The sequence below is a fragment of the Neoarius graeffei genome, chromosome 19, assembly GCF_027579695.1.
Source record: "Neoarius graeffei isolate fNeoGra1 chromosome 19, fNeoGra1.pri, whole genome shotgun sequence".
NCBI classification, from domain to species: domain Eukaryota; kingdom Metazoa; phylum Chordata; class Actinopteri; order Siluriformes; family Ariidae; genus Neoarius; species Neoarius graeffei.
In genome coordinates this window covers 59570548-59587543 of record NC_083587.1, presented here as the reverse complement: position 1 = coordinate 59587543, position 16996 = coordinate 59570548, and the positions used below count along the sequence as shown (strand labels likewise).

The window sequence follows — 16996 nt, the reverse complement described above, 5'->3', positions numbered from 1 at the left end:
CCACGACACAGCCTCTCATTTCACTGTGGAGGCACTGCGAAGGTGCCAAGATTTATACACATTCTCCTCTTACCCCAGGTGTAGTCGATTTGAGGTGTGTGTGAGATTTAGCCTCGTATATTGTTTGAGTTTGACTGAAGAAGTCAAGCTGGGATGGGCGATTTTTGAGGAAGGTATCATTTCTGTGGTGTACATGCACTGTATTCGTTGTTAAACCACCAGCAAAACTGTAATACTACCTAAGAAACGGGTTAGTTTGATTCCACAGTGGTGCTTAAAAGTTTGCGAGCCCTTTAGAATTTTCCATATTTTTGCATAAATATGACGTAAAACATCAGATTTTCACACAAGTCCTAAAAGTAGATAAAGAGAACCCAGTTAAACAAATGAGACAAAAATATTATACTTGGTCATTTATTTATTGAGGAAAATGATCCAATATTACATATCTGTGATTGGCAAAAGTATGTGAACCTCTAGGATTAGCAGTTAATTTGAAGGTGAAATTAGAGTCAGGTGTTTTCAATTAATGGGATGCCAATCAGGTGTGAGTGGGCACCCTGTTTTATTTAAAGAACAGGGATCTATCAAAGTCTGATCTTCACAACACATGTTTGTGGAAGTGTATCATGGCACGAACAAAGGAGATTTCTGAGGAGCTCAGAAAAAGCGTTGTTGATGCTCATCAGGCTGGAAAAGGTTACAAAACCATCTCTAAAGAGTTTGGACTCCAACAATCCACAGTCAGACAGATTGTGTACAAATGGAGGAAATTCAAGACCATTGAATTCCCCAGGAGTGGTCAACCAGCAAAGATCACTCCAAGAGCAAGGCATGTAATAGTCGGCGAGGTCACAAAGGACCCCAGGGTAACTTCTAAGCAACGGAAGGCCTCTCTCACATTGGCTAATGTTCATGAGTCCACCATCAGGAGAACACTGAGCAACAATGGTGTGCATGGCAGGGTTGCAAGGAGAAAACCACTGCTCTCCAAAAAGAACATTGCTGATTGGAGAAAGGAAAACACTGCATTCCAGCATAAGAACCTTATCCCATCTGTGAAACATGGTGGTGGTAGGATCATGGTTTGGGCCTGTTTTGCTGCATCTGGGCCAGGACGGCTTGCCATCATTGATGGAACAATGAATTCTGAATTATACCAGCGAATTCTAAAGGAAAATGTCAGGACATCTGTCCATGAACTGAATCTCAAGAGAAGGTGGGTCATGCACCCAGACAACAACCCAAAGCACAAGTCATTCTACGAAAGAATGGTTAAAGAAGAATAAAGTTCATGTTTTGGAATGGCCAAGTCAAAGTCCTGACCTTAATCCAATGGAAATGTTGTGGAAGGACCTGAAGCGAGCAGTTCATGTGAGGAAACCCACCAACATCCCAGAGTTGAAGCTGTTCTGTACAGAGGAATGGGCTAATATAATATTTGTGTCTCATTTGTTTAACTGGGTTCTCTTTATCTACTTTTAGGACTTGTGTGAAAATCTGATCATGTTTTTGGTCATATTTATGCAGAAATATATAGAAAATTCTAAAGGGTTCACAAACTTTCAAGCACCACTGTACTTCTGCTTAATGTCTCTAAGGATAAATTATTCAGCACTGAAAAGGTAATAAACATTTCACAATGATAAAGATTCAGTACGTCATTGTGACATCGAATCAACTGCTTCTCTTCAGAGTTTGTCATTATTATGAAAAAAAATTGTAAAAGTTTATTTTACAATTGAGATTTCATAAAGTTTTTTTTTTTTTGTTAATGTTTGGGCTTTACATATAGCTGGCTACGACAGCCTGAGTCCACGACGGGAAGTTTCTCTTAATCCATTAGTTATGAAAACCTAAAAGTTTCTTATATGTACAGGGTGTTTAAAATTTTATTTATTTATCTATCTATCTCAGACATGCAGACAACGTACAGTCCATAATATTATAAAATGTATAAAATTGCATAAAAAATATATAAAATCTGTAAAATATATATATATATTATTTGAGATGTAAATATTCCAGAAACTACGTAGTCTAGGCAAATGAAATGGAACAGGCTTAATGTTGAGCGATGTAAGATTTATTCCTCAAAATTTGAATGAGAAATTCAAAGATCTGTGGATTCCATGAACAATTTCACAAATTTTCAATATTCATGCCACCTGAGACACGACACACAGACGGCCTTCCTCTTTGAACTTTTTGCTCCGTGTCCAAACCTGCATTACAGTTGGTGCATTTTTAGAGAATTCTTTCGTAAATGCACACTGCAGTCTTGTTCGACTGTGTTCGAGTGTACTCTAATACACAAAACGCCTTTTCTTTTCCAGTGAATGGCATTTCTATACCTAAAAAGATAAAAACATTACACACAAAATTTTGACCCGTTTCCATACATGCTGTTAAAATTTGAGTTCAATTGAACGAGAACTGGCAAAGTTATTAGACTGTGAAATATCAAATTTTTTGAAACACTATTATTCCTTGCATATAATAAAAGTAATAGAGTGAACACTGAAAGCAATTTTATTAATCCTTTTCCTTTTTCCATTATCAACTTTTATCATCAATTATTGTTATAGTTCTTACTAATGCTGTACTAAAATTGTTTTGCGGAAGTGGTTCATTTCATAAACAAAGGTTCAAAAACAAGCATAAGAAATCCTGGATGTAAATGTAATTTTAATAAAACTAGGAAAAGTGCTGTTAATTTATCCAAATTGTTTTTAATTTAAAATATGTCCTTTTAAATTCAACATTTTAAAACACTATCTCCAACAAAACTTGATGTAACTTCATACACAGTACATACCTGCCTTATATCATGTTTTATCCTATTCACGTTCACTGGATATGAGCAATCGTGCGCTCTGATTGGCTGCTCTACTACTAAGATATCAGCTCATATACCATGAGGAGAGAAAAACAAAATGGTGGATGGAGTGTGTTGCTCAACCAACCAAGGACAAAATAAAAACTCTACTCGAAAACAAAACCCCCAAAAAATACACAAAAAAAAAGCAACAAAATATGGAATAAAAGTATTTGATGTTAAAGTGCATATTCTGGACCAATTTCTTTTTTTTTTAAGATGAAAGTATGTCCCTTTACACACTCATCCAGAAGGGTAATTTTGCACAAGGCCATCTGTCTACAGCAGAAAAAAATAAAATAACAAAATGCGTCTGGAAAAATCCCAAGGGAGTCTGGAGCCAGATTCGTGACGTTACCTGCGGAAGCGCCAGCAGGCTGCAAGAGCTTTGCACGGTTTCAGTGCACAGCCTGTGTAGACCAAGCGCTCCCATTTCTCTCTCATTGTCCGGTCTTTTGGGAAACGATGAGTACTAATCCCATCATGATTGGTGTTGCTACACCCTCCTACGATACATCTGTTAACCATTTTAATAATTACGCGATAACGTTGAAGAAATTTGCAGAAAACCACCAGGTCGTTTTCTCATAAACAAACCAGCGCTGACGTAGGATTCAGAAGGAGGCGTCCCGCACGCGACGTCACGAAAATCAATGTTTGCCGGGAAATCCAAACAACAAGTTTTTTCAGAGGCGGACCAATTCGCCTCAAATGGCTTGATTTCAACTGAATTTTTCTGGTATTGTGCAAGGTAAAAAAAATTGCACTAAATCCAAAATGTGATAGATATTTGACCAAAGTTTAATATAAAATAGGAGAATTACATTGATCTTGCTCCTGAATTTACCCGTGATATGCACTTTATGAGGCAGCACGGTGGTGTAGTGGTTAGCGCTGTCACCTCACAGTAAGAAGGTCCGGGTTCGAGCCCCGTGGCTGGCGAGGACCTTTCTGTGCGGAGTTTGCATGTTCTCCCCGTGTCCGCGTGGGTTTCCTCCGGGTGCTCCGGTTTCCCCCACAGTCCAAAGACATGCAGGTTAGGTTAACTGGTGACTCTAAATTGAGCGTAGGTGTGAATGTGAGTGTGAATGGTTGTCTGTGTCTATGTGTCAGCCCTGTGATGACCTGGCGACTTGTCCAGGGTGTACCCCGCCTTTCGCCCGTAGTCAGCTGGGATAGGCTCCAGCTTGCCTGCGACCCTGTAGAACAGGATAAAGCGGCTACAGATAATGAGATGAGATGAGACATTGATCTTGCTCCTGAATTTACCCGTGATATGCACTTTAAGAATTTTTTTTCCAGGATTTTTATCGCATTTTTCACAAATTGCTCCTGTCATTTTGCTGGTTTGTTTACATTCTAAGTTGAAATGATTTTGTCGGACGTTTTGTTATCAAATTTGCAAAAAAAAAAAGTTCTGTTTCTCAAAATCCAGTAAATGTGGATATAATGAAACAATTATTCCACTCAATCTCGTTGTACATGGCTTACAGCCAACTCGACACTACGCGCTTCGTCAGCTATCAGCTCATGTACGACTAGAGTTTGTGGAATAACTGTTAAATATTAATTACTTGAGATTTAAATATCTAGAGAACCCTAGAGGCAGTGTGAGTATGAAAATTGCTTCACAAATAGGAAATAAAAAGCAACTCGTATGCACTCAGTATATCTTTTTTTTTTAATTGAATACATGGATTTGACAGACTGCGAAAATAAAGGGTTACTCCATTATATATAATATTTCATCTAATAAATACTTTGTATTAGTTCTCGGTGAAAAAATACAATGCTTGATTGTGGAATTAGACTTTTGGGCCTTCTTATAATAATACAGAGCTTTATAAAGATCCATCATGGTCACATAACGGTTTGTACTGATGTGGGCCCGGTATTGACGACCTCACTTTGACTTTTTGTCTCATGGCTCTTTTTATTTTCTCTCTCGGAGTCTGTTTTACACACCGTCCCGGCACTTCTGCTCTCTGATTGGCTGGAGCTTGCCTTAGGGTGGGGTACAACCACTATTTCCACTTGCTGCTCATTAGCTAATTTCTCTGGCAGGACATTGATGACTGGCTCTGGTTGGTTGGCGCTGAGGCGGCGCTGCAGAGCGGGCTGTGTGCAGGAGAATGATCGCTGCCGGGGTGCCGGCTGAGGACACAGGAAGTGGGGTGTCGTCGCTCTGGGGACCTGCTGCATTGCTTCTCTTTCTTCTTCCTCGGCTTCTGAAGTCACTTCCTGAAGCGTGCTGATTGGACGCGATGGCCGGCTGAGGACTCTGGGGCTGACTAGCGCCGTCGTGGATTGGTTTGTCATTGATCGCCAGCTTTGAGGTGGCACAAATTGCCAGTCACTGTGGAGAAGACAAAAATGACACAATTTTCCATGTGTATCAATATCTTAGAGACATAAGGATAAGGGTTTTTCAAATTTAGTCACTTTCCAATTTGCATTCCATTATTACAGCTCCTCATAACAGCTACCCGTATCCTGGAGGACAGTGCTAACAAATGACTGTGGAATCATCTGAATGCCGTCTCCTGATGATGGGGTGAAACCCTAGGCAGGTGCCTTATTTGCACTTGCTGCATGTGCAAGTCCAACCGTCCATGAGGTGGGTGGAATCCTCAAAGCAGGTAAGACCATAAAGTAGATTTTTGTTGATTGCAAGTGAGCAAGCTCAATCACCAACTTACCTGGGCTGGGGTGAAGCCATCTCCCTGGGTCCTACAACCCCAGAAAAGGAAGCACTCCTTCCTGGCAGACATGGAGGTGATGCCACCCAGGGGGAATACACATAAGCGCGATCATCCCACAGCACCTCGGTAGCTGGGGCCACAGGAAATGGGCTCTGGTGGACTCGATGGGCCAGTAGAAGCTCAAGGATCTGGTGATGGAATCCTTCCCGGGCCACATCTATTGGTCGACGCCCCCTGCGGTCTGTCAGCTCCTGATTGGCACTGTTTAAGAGGAGGAACCTGGCAGTATCGTAGCAGCCATGGAGAGCCGATAGAAACAAAGCTGTCTCACCCTGGAAATGGAACACGTCCAGGATTTTAACTGCAACCAAAGCTGCCTTGAAGTATGTCTAATAGTGTTGAAAAAAGTTACCTTACCTTGTGGTCCTGCATGTCCACAGCAGCGCCGTAACGTATCAGTGTCCGAGCTAATGAGAGGTGGTTTACTGAGCATGCCCAGTGCAGGGCGGATCTCCCTGGCAGAGAAAGTGAATTTAGAGAGGAGGGAAATAAAGGAAAGAAGAGGCTCCATCATACACAAAGAAGCAGACAGAAGCAAGCGTGCAGTGGTATTAGGGAGTTAAGAAGAAAGAATGATCAAAGTAAGCAGGCCATAGAGCAGTCAAAGAAGGTGGAAGTAGGTGTGAATGGTACTGGTTGACCAAGAACAAAAACAGCTTGCAAAACGCCTTCAGTGAGATAAAGCAGAGCAATGAAATCTATTATAAAAGTATCCACACTAAATACGCCACAGCACGTTAACTTTGTTCAGAATCATCGGCAGGAATTAGGGGTTCTGACAGCCCGTGGTGGATTAAGGAGGGTGGTGCAGCAGGAAAGTACAGAGGAAGAGGAGGAGGAAATGGGGAGATCAGAGAAATGCACGTTACTCCCCAAGCCACTTCTGTGTAGACCTTTAAAACCCCAGTCAGGAACCACTAATTATCCAGACAGTTAAAAAGCCCTCCTACAATGTGTCCAAGTGTCACAGCTGTTCTTATCATTCTTGAGGCCTGGCGATTGATATGGTAGAGGTGTTCTTCAGAAATTGGATCTTGCAGGACTCGACAAAAAAGCCACAGGAGTGGGCAGGTTTTACTCCCATGCAGGTTGGAAGTGGGCGGTCAGATATGAAGATCGCGGGACAAAGAAATTAATATGAGAGGGTATTGAACTTGCCACATATACCACATTCATTCATTTATTTTTGGTATATCCTTCATACTGGTTAAGCTTGCTGTGGGGTTGGTCAGAATCTCTTGAGAAATGGGCAGGCATGAGATCAAAAATCAGTCCCATACACGTAAACTACAACTTGAGGAAGCCTTGCTATTGTTGTTTTAGGAACTTGTGACTGGTGCTTTAAAAGCCAGATACACTCTATGGCCAAAAGTATGTGGCTCTTCTCCAAACTCGTGCCACAAGCTTGGAAACACACAATTCTCTCAAATGACTTTGCATGCTGTAGCATTATGAGTTCCCTTCACTGGGACTATGGGGCCGAAACCTGTTCTAGCATGCCCCTGTACACAAAGTGAGCTCCATAACGACATACTTTGCTGATGTTGGTATGGAAGAACTCAAGTGGCCTGCACAGAGCCCTGGTCTGTGGTCTCAACCCCAATGAACACTTTTTGGATGAATTGGAACACCGAGTGCACCCCAGTTCTCCTCGCCCATCATCACTGATCAACCTCACTAATGTTCTTGTGGCTGAATCATCACAAATTTCCATAGCCACGTCCCAAAATCTCATGAAGATGAGTGGAATGGAGGCTGTTCTAGCAGCAAAGCAGGGACCAGCTCCATATTAATGCCAATGGTTTTGGCAAAGAATGTTCAACATGCACTGGTTGCGATGGTCAGGTGTCCACATACATTTGACCAAACAGCATATAAGGAATAAAACAAAATATAATGCCACTGAGGTTGGCATAAAGAGCTAGATAGATACAGAACAGAACTTGATATGTCCTTGAAGGCCACAAATGATCCTCTTGTTACCTCCACTTGACAGAACCTGAGTTAAGAATGAGAGTGGTGATTACCGGTGTGGTCGGTGTTGTTGACAGGCACCCCAGCTCTGAGTAGCTCCAGCACCACCCGATCGAGACCACTCCTCACAGCTCGGATCAGAACCACGGAACCATCAGGTCCACACCACTGGACTGGGGCTGACTGTGGTGAAAAACACCAAAATGACAAGACCAGTTGTGGGGTAATGATTAGTTCCTGCTGAGGTTATATCTCCAAAATCAATTATGCATTATGAATGAAATGGGAGAATTTAACAAGTTCTTGTAAATATTCTGATCAGTATGTGACATGTAAATCATTAGCACACGTTTTTTTAGTAGCTTGGTTCACCCTTTGGCTGGGATACCCTGTCAGAAATCATGTATTTTACAGAGTACAAGAAACAATGTAAATACCCACAAGGTACCTACAAATCAGTTGCCTTTAAGGTCCAGTTGTGTATGAATGACCATGAACTGGCCTAGTGGTTAGCGTGTCCACTTGTCGATTGCGAATTCTACTCGCGGTCGGGTCATACCAAAGACCATCATAAAAATGGTACCTACTGCCATTTGGCAAGGCACGCTGCAATACAGATGCAAGTGGGAAGTCAAACTCTCACGGTTACCAGAGGACTAGCCCCCACTGTATCCCTAGCTGTATAGGCGAGAGGCCGAGGGCTATAGAAACGGAGGTTGGTGCCGCCCAATGCGTCTTAAGGGCCTGGTTAGTATTGGGACGAGAGGGACTTTGACTTTTTTGGCCCTTTTCCACTACCCTTTTTCAGCTCACTTCAGCTCGCTTCAGCTCACTTCAGCCCGACACGGCTCGCGTTTCGACTACCAAAAACCAGCACGACTCAGCTCGTTTCAGCCCTGCTTAGCCCCTAAAACTCGCACCGTTTTGGAGTGGGGCTGAAGCGAGCCAAACCGTGCCGAGTGAGGCTGGGGGCGTGAGCAGACACTCCCCTGTGCACTGATTGGTGAGGAGGAGTGTCCTCACATGCCCACACACGCCCCGCGAGCGCGCTGGGATCTGTAAACACCGTAAACCCGGAAGAATAATAATTACGAATTACGAGAATTTCTGAAGCCTTATGCGCCTCGCCTCATCTATACGCTCTTGCCAGTATCTGTTGGCGTTGTCGGTGACTACAAGCCACAGCACCAAGACCAGCAACACTAACGACTCCATGTCCTCCATGTTTATTGTTTACTCTCCGGGTCGTGAGACTACCGCTTAAAAGATCACTGAATCAGTGACATACAGAGCATCGTGCACGAGTTCGCGGAGCGCAAGGCTCGTCGTATGCCCTTCAAATAATGCGCGCAGTAGGCTATTGATGTTTTATTATGAGCCATGTACAGTATGTCGCCTAATGTTTTTTTGTTTCTGAGTTACATGTTCGTTTGAAGGACTTAATGTACAAAATAACATAGTTGCACCCCGTAGTGTTGAAATTGGTAAACACAGTGCATTCAGTGAGGTTTGCACCGCCCTCCTTTTATTTCTGACTCTTCCTGTCACCGTTGCAACCTCTGAGCGCTCATTCGTATGCCCTTCAAATAATGTGCGCAGTATAGGCTATTGATGTTTTATTATGAGCCATGTACAGTATCCTAATGTTTTTTGTTTCTGAGTTACATGTTCGTTTGAAGGACTTGATGTACTAAATAACATAGTTGCACCCGGTAGTGTTGAAATTGGTAAACACCGCAGTTGCGGACATTTTGTAGCCTAAAATGATGTTATGATAAGCTTTAATAAAGGGCCCGGTCATTTGCCCCGCCCCCGGCCCGGCTCTGACTTGTTCCGCCACTGTCACTGATGTCACTGTTTGCGCTGCTTAACGACATCACGTGACGTCCACCCACTTTCGCTAACTCCACCCAATGTGTCCACCCACTTCCAGCCAGCACGGTTCAGCGCGGTTGTAGTCGAAATGCAACTCCAACAGCCCCGCTCAGCCCGACTCAGCTCGACTCGGCACGGCACGGCTCAGCCGCGTTTGTAGTGGAAAGCGGCATTAGTGTATTAATGAGGGTCCTTTACAATTATGTGAAGGTACCAAAAAAAAAAACATTGGCAAAAAAATCTATTCTCGCAAAGCCTCATCAGTTTATCAAAAACCGGAATGCCTGGAGCATTTCACCCTGCCAACTATTCCACATCTTTGATGCTCGGTTAGGTGTGGTGTGCTTATGGACAAAGGACATCACGTAGACACTGGGAGAATATGCAAACTCCACACAGAAAGGCCCCTGTCGGCCACTGGGCTCGAACCCAGAACCTTCTTGCTGTGAGGCAACAGTGCTAACTACTACACCACTGTGCCGCCCCTTGCCCGTTTCAACCCATCTATTTTTCAATAAGCTTTGACCTTTCCAATCACTTTTGATCATTATGATGAACACTCACATTGCTTGGATTCCTCGGATGTGTAGGAATGGCGTTCCTTTCCCACCTTCTTGGTGGACCTGATAATTATACCAAATGATCAAAAGGAGAATGTTATCACAAGGAAACTTGTGCCTACATGAGAAATGATCATAAACCCAAGGTATCTATCTTACTTATGGGCACTTGCTGGTGATTGATGTTGAAATGTTTCTGATCTGGAGATCTGTGGTCACAGATAGTCCTGCTGATGTCCTCCATTGAACTCTGGGTCACATCTGTGTCACTGCCAATGTCCATGGTCTTCTTAAGAGGCCTGCAGTCGTAATGCATCCGGAAGACATTAGATGCACAGTTTCCTCACTGCTTGACTGATAGATCAGAAGTGTTTTGCTGGCTAAATATATTATAGTTACAGATAACCAGTGTGAATAACAGTGTGTAAGAATGGAATCAGGAAGGATGTTGGAAAGGCTATTTTTGTCTTCGGTACACAAGGAGATGTTCTCATGACCTTTAGCACAAGCGCTACACTGCATTTTCAAAATATTTGTTTGTACATCAGGGCCCAAGAAAGAAGTTTGCTTACCGTACCAGTCAAAGATACTGATAAAGGTAAAACGTATCCTCACCTCATCCGAATGGCATCCTCTCCAAGTGGTTCCCTGCGCTTCTTTCCCAGGTCTTTCCCTTTTTTCTTCTTCTTCATGCCATTTCTGTCCTTCTCTCTTGCTATCCTTCCATTCCTTTTGTTCTGCTCAGAGGATCGCTGTGTCCAGTTTTTACTCTCACCATTGATATCAGTTACAGTAGATCTGTGATGCACTCTGTCTCTTTGTTCTCTTCTCTGCCATCTTCTCCATAGCCATACCAGCACTGCCAGTGCCACTACAGCCAGTGCTGCCCCAATGCCCACTGCAATGCCAACTACAGGCCACAGCCATGCAGGAGAACCTGTATTATTATGCATGGAAGAGACATAAAGAGAGAAGGAATGACTATGATAACCCTGAGGTAGTCACACCGTTTGCTTCACTGTATTATAACATTCTTGTGCGGCTGTGTTCTAATATATTTTTGAAAATTGAAGCAATACTGGAAAATGAAAAATGGAAAGTGAGAACAGTAGTTATATTGTTTGGTCGAACATACCATCATGGTCCTTGACGGAAGATTCTGTCACTGTGATCTCCTTATTGATGCCCCGGATGTTGATGAGTGCCTGGATCTCAGGCTTGATGTGGGCTGGGGCATGGTCCAGCATGGCGTTCAAGAAATCTGCTGCCTCTGATGCATAGGGAAAACAAGAGAATGGTACCTGGGAGCATGGCCTGTTATCCACTTGGAGGAACAATAAAGACCTGTAGTAAAGCAGAATGGAAAAATAAATTGAAGTTACCAGTTGACTGAATGACTTTTTCATTCACTTGTTAATTTATAACATTGAATTGTCAACACCAAATTTTGCTCTCTTCGCTTATCTACTATATCTTGCAAGGGTGAGAGGTCAAGGCCCTAGAATAGTTGGGGCCCCAAGAACCTAAAAGTGACAGTCTGACAGTTGAGGGATTTGAACAAACACGATCATCATATCTTAATTACAGAGCTACTCCTGTCTACCTTTAGATCTACACATAACCTGAGATGCAAGAAAATAATGCTATTACCTGTTGCTCTTGTAGTTAGGTGCTTGCTGGTGCAGATCTATCAGTTTCTGTGCATCCATACTTAAGAAATCAGCACTGGGCTGAAGTGGCACCACCCCTCTCAGTTTGACGCTGGTCTGGAGCAGGATGCTGAGAGCCCAGAGGAATGAACTGTTCTGCAGTGGTGCTTTCTGGAAGGGAATAGCTGTATGCAGAATCAGTGTTCCTTTGGCCCAGTTGGGATGTTGGTTTTTATAGTTTTTTATACAGTCTGAACCATCCCACCCACAGGGGGCAGTGTTGCAGCCCTTATCGCAGTGCGTGTCGTCGAAGTGGTCACGGCAGTACCGAATGTGTCCGGAACTATAAGAAAAGATACATCACAAATTGTAGTTTCAATAATCCTTTGTATGTGTGTATTTGAGTTCAAAAGTTCACTTCCAAGACCATTTTATTCAACCTAATTTCTTTTTCTTAACCAATTTGTTCTTTTATTCATTTATTATCTTTACACTTCTTCTCCTGGTGGAAGGTCAGTCTGGACTTCTTTGTCCTTCGGCCAAACTTTTGTATTGCTTAACAGATAAAATAATAGTTCTTGGTCTTGGATCCAGACTTTTGGATCTACAAGCAAACGGATAAGAATATTTTTGATGTACAGACACAATCTGATTATTACTTGCAGGATTCTTTGGGCTTAAGGCAGTCGAAGCCATCTTTCAGGCACTGGGAACCAGAACATTCGGTATCACATGCGCCATTCGCAAACTTGACTTTGCACTTTTTATCTGCTGGACAGCTGCTCCACGGATCACCTGGTGATGCTTTCAAGAGAACAAACCCAAGGGAAATCAAACAATCAAAATATAGCTTACTTTACCAATGAAAACTCCTAATTACTACACCTACTACTACAGCTAATATTATTATTACAATTACTCCTGCTACTCGGGGCTGCACGGTGGTGTAGTGGTTAGCGCTGTCGCCTCACAGCAAGAAGATCCGGGTTCGAGCCCCGTGGCCGGCGAGGGCCTTTCTGTGCGGAGTTTGCATGTTCTCCCCGTGTCCGCGTGGGTTTCCTCCGGGTGCTCCAGTTTCCCCCACAATCCAAAGACATGCAGGTTAGGTTAACTGGTGACTCTAAATTGACCGTAGATGTGAGTGTGAATGGTTGTTTGTGTCTATGTGTCAGCCCTGTGATGTCCTGGCGACTTGTCCAGGGTGTACCCCGCCTTTTGCCCGTAGTCAGCTGGGATAGGCTCCAGCTTGCCTGCGACCCTGTAGAACAGGATAAAGCGGCTAGAGATAATGAGATGAGATGAGATGAGATGAGACTCCTGCTACTCCTGCAGCTCAAATTACTCAAACTTCTACTTCCACTTCTACTACAGTTAACATTACCATAACTACTACTTCTACTACTATGAGTAGGGTTATAGGTAATATTACTATAATCGCTAATCCTGCTATTGCTAATACTGGTACAGCTAACTACTACTATTGCGAATATTACTATAAGTTCTACTCCTGCTATTGCTATATCGTTATTGCTATATCGCTAATCCTGCTATTGCAACTATTGCTCGTACTCCTACTACTGCTACTGTTGTTATTAGTATTGTTAATAGTACCACTTTGCTAATACTACTATTTTACTTCTAGCTATATCTGCTATGACTACATCTACTACTACTACTACTACTACTACTACTAATCACTGTCCCTGCTATTCCTGATACTATTACAACTCATATTACTTTAACTATGACTCCTGATATTACCAAAGCTAACAATACTACTACTACTACTGTTAATGCCACTGCTATTGTGCTTAATAGTTCTATTAATACTGCTATGCGAACAGTGAATACATCAGGACACTACTACAACTAATACTACTAACTACTATGCCTGCTACACCTATAGCTAATATTAATATAACTGCTACTACCAGTCATGCTACTATGACTACTTTACAGTTATTCCACGAAATCGAGTCGTACATGAGCCGATAGCCAACGAGGCATGTAGCACCAAGTCGGCTATAAGCCATGTACGACGAGATTGAATGGAATAACTGTTTTATTCTATCCACATTCAGTGGATCTTGAGAAACAGATCATTTTTATTTTTTGCAAATTCGATCAATAAAGACTTTATACAAAACTTCCGACAAAATCATTTCTGCTTAGAATGTAAACAAACCGGCGAAATGACAGGAGCAATTTGTGAAAAATGCGATAATAATAATTCTTGAAAAATATAAAAAAAAGATACATTCTTACCTTCAAATACTTTTACTCCATATTTTCTTGCTTTTTTGTGTGTATTTTTTGGGGTTTAGTTTTCGAGCAGAGTTTTTATTTCGTCCTCGGTTGGTTCAGCAAAACGCTCCACCATTTTGTTTTTCTCTACTCATGGTATATGAGCTGATATCCTAGTAGTAGAGTAGCCAATCAGAGTGCATGATTGCTCATATCCAGTGAATGTGGATAGAATAATACTTCCTAGAAACAGTATTGTTTACTAGAATTACTAACCCTACTACAGTTCTATGCTAGGGTTATTTATCAGAAGTAATCTGCTTACACATCTGGTGAAGGACTTTTGTGTTCTATGTTCAGTTTATCATAATCTCATCTCATCTCATTATCTCTAGCCACTTTATCCTGTTCTACAGGGTCGCAGGCAAGCTGGAGCCTATCCCAGCTGACTACGGGCGAAAGGCGGGGTACACCCTGGACAAGTCGCCAGGTCATCACAGGGCCGACACATAGACACAGACAACCATTCACACTCACATTCACACCTACGGTCAATTTAGAGTCACCAGTTAACCTAACCTGCATGTCTTTGGACTGTGGGGGAAACCGGAGCACCCGGAGGAAACCCACGCGGACACGGGGAGAACATGCAAACTCCACACAGAAAGGCCCTCGCCGGCCACGGGGCTCGAACCCGGACCTTCTTGCTGTGAGGCGACAGCGCTAACCACTACACCACTGTGCCGCCCGTTTATCATAATACTGTAATATAATAAATTAAATAACATTTATTGATTAAATGCCAAAGTTAATGATGAAAAGTGTGGTGCACTCAGTGCTGAGTATTGTGTATATGTATATTAATAACTGAATTTTCTGCTCTATTGAACAATAAAATCAGAAGTGAAGAACCTAAGCAAAAAAATATCTGTAGCTCAAAAAAATAAAAAGGTCAAACACCACAAAGGCCTGAAAGAAGGCTTGTCTTTGGCCTGAGACGGAGGGGAAACAGGAAACCCGGACTCTGACACAAACAGGAAAAGTGAACCAGAAGAGGTGTACAGCAACAGGAAATGGAATGGTGTGGGAGTGGGTCACGGTTGAAGGGCAACACCATGGTGATGATGAATGTAATGGAGAGAAACAATAAGCTAACAGGTGTGAAGGACAATGAAGGCACAAGTCTTTACGAACCACAACAAATGAAAAACCAGGCTGTAATGGTTGCGCAGGTCTAATAAAATGCCAATGCCAAGGTAATGTCATTTTCCAAAGTAAAATTACAAAGGCGGTCAATTAAATCCGTTGTTATGTGCAATTTGTATCCTGTGAGTTAGTAATTAAGTTGTTTGGGTTCGTACAGACACTGTTTTTGGTACAAATATTGATCAGTGGAAGGGCTGCTGTGGAATCCTTGTACAGAGTATTTGTCTGGTTATAAAGTGCTTTTAATTTTTTTTTTCCCAAAGTCAAAATGTAAGCACCTTGTACAAACCTTAGCTTTGTTGTTAATAATTAAAGAGTATTACAGAGAGGAATCAGGAGCTCATAAAGAAGGAGGCCACAACAAGCGTCCATCCATCCATCCATCCATCCATCCATCCATCCATCCATCCATCCATCCATCATTTCAACTGTCCATCCATTGTTCATTCCATTCAATCATCCAACTATCTATTGATTACTCTATCCATCCACCCATTATATCTGTCCATCCAATTTTGTATCTGTTGATGAATCCTTCTTTCTATTCATTTGTCCATCTATCATCCATCTTGTCATTCATCCATCCTATTCTCTTGTACATTTATCACACATCCATCCATCGAAGGCTCTATATGCTCCTCAATCTACCTATTTATGCAACAGTTTTTCTCTACATCTGTCCATTTAACTGTTACCATATATACTATACATTCATCCACACATCTGTTCTTTTATCCATTCATCCAAGCATCTATCCATCTGTCTTATTCATTCATTCATCTATCCACCTGTTTTTTCAGCTCTCTATTTTGATCTCCCAATTGTCCATCCATCCATCCATCCATCCATCCATCCATCCATCCATCCATCCATCCATCCATATATACTTACATATGCTTGTTCATTCATCCATTCATCCATCTTATTCATTTGTCTATTGATCCATCTATCTGTATCACTTTTTCTATTCATCTGTCCATCCATCCATCTATCCTTCCATCCAACAATCTGTCTGTACATCCATCCATCCAACAATCTGTCTGTGCATCCGTCCATCCATCCTACAATCTGTCTGTCTGTCCATCCATCCATTCGTCTGTTCATCCATCCAACAATCTGTCCGTACGTCCATCCATCCAACAATTTGTCTATCCATCCGTCCATCCATCCATCCATCTGTCCATCAAATTGATCTGGACTCACCATGACATAAACTGCTGAGAGGCCATAACATGAAGATCAGACCTTCCACCAGGACCATAGTAAATGTTCGGTCCTGAATGGTTCTTCTCTTTCTTTCTGACAATTTTACACACACAGGTTCTATGAAGTGCCAGTCACATGCAGTCCCTTTCACTATGCACAACTTTTGCTCTAGTAACAAGTCAATGTGTATCTTTTTTAAATTCTTAGTTCTCCCCTCTCAGACCCAATGCAAAAATACCCCAAGCCGTGCGAACGGTTATGTCCACGCCTCTTTGATTTTCTCCCTCATTCTTTTTCTGCGGATATCTGGACTATTTCCTGCCACTGTGTGGGAAAGAATAGGAGTGCGAGTGTGTATGTGTGTGTATTGTGGCGAGGTTGCAGAATATATATTGCTGCGATCTGACTTTGTATAAAAGAGTTTTATTTCAGGAAGTCAGAAATAGTCCGTTATCCACACATCTATACATGAAGTATTGTTGAGTAAATGCATATCAGTTGAATAAACTACAAAAAAAGGTCAAATCGGCCAACATTTCTCAGCCTTAAAAAGAAAAAAGACTGCAGAACACAAAATAGGGTGGGGTAAGGGGCGGAGTAGTATTACAGTTCCACAGTTTTGTTTTGTTTAGCTTCAATAAA

At 42.2% G+C, this 16996-nt stretch overlaps 1 protein-coding gene across 1 annotated transcript; it reads right to left on the bottom strand.

Annotated features, from left to right (window-relative positions):
- Nucleotides 1–4536: 4536 nt before the first annotated feature.
- On the bottom strand, nt 4537–16655 carry notchl (notch receptor, like). Its single transcript, XM_060900371.1, has 11 exons — nt 16352–16655; nt 12358–12502; nt 11700–12041; nt 11185–11393; nt 10665–10986; nt 10209–10348; nt 10054–10112; nt 7668–7797; nt 5998–6095; nt 5578–5912; nt 4537–5234 (listed from the first exon to the last, which is right to left on the bottom strand). The coding sequence occupies exons 1-11, from the start codon at nt 16407–16409 to the stop codon at nt 4739–4741; spliced, it is 2334 nt and encodes a 777-aa protein (XP_060756354.1). The 5' UTR covers nt 16410–16655; the 3' UTR covers nt 4537–4738.
- Between the last annotated feature and the right edge of the window lie 341 nt (nt 16656–16996).

Coding starts and splice junctions, on each gene's coding strand:
- notchl (XM_060900371.1), bottom strand. CDS start 16,409: ATGGTCCTGGTGGAAGGTCTGATCTTCATGTTATGGCCTCTCAGCAGT. Junction 11,394..11,699: donor CCTAACTACAAGAGCAACAG/GTAATAGCATTA, acceptor GCTTTACTACAG/GTCTTTATTGTTCCTCCAAG. Junction 10,349..10,664: donor GAGGATGCCATTCGGATGAG/GTGAGGATACGT, acceptor TTACGACTGCAG/GCCTCTTAAGAAGACCATGG.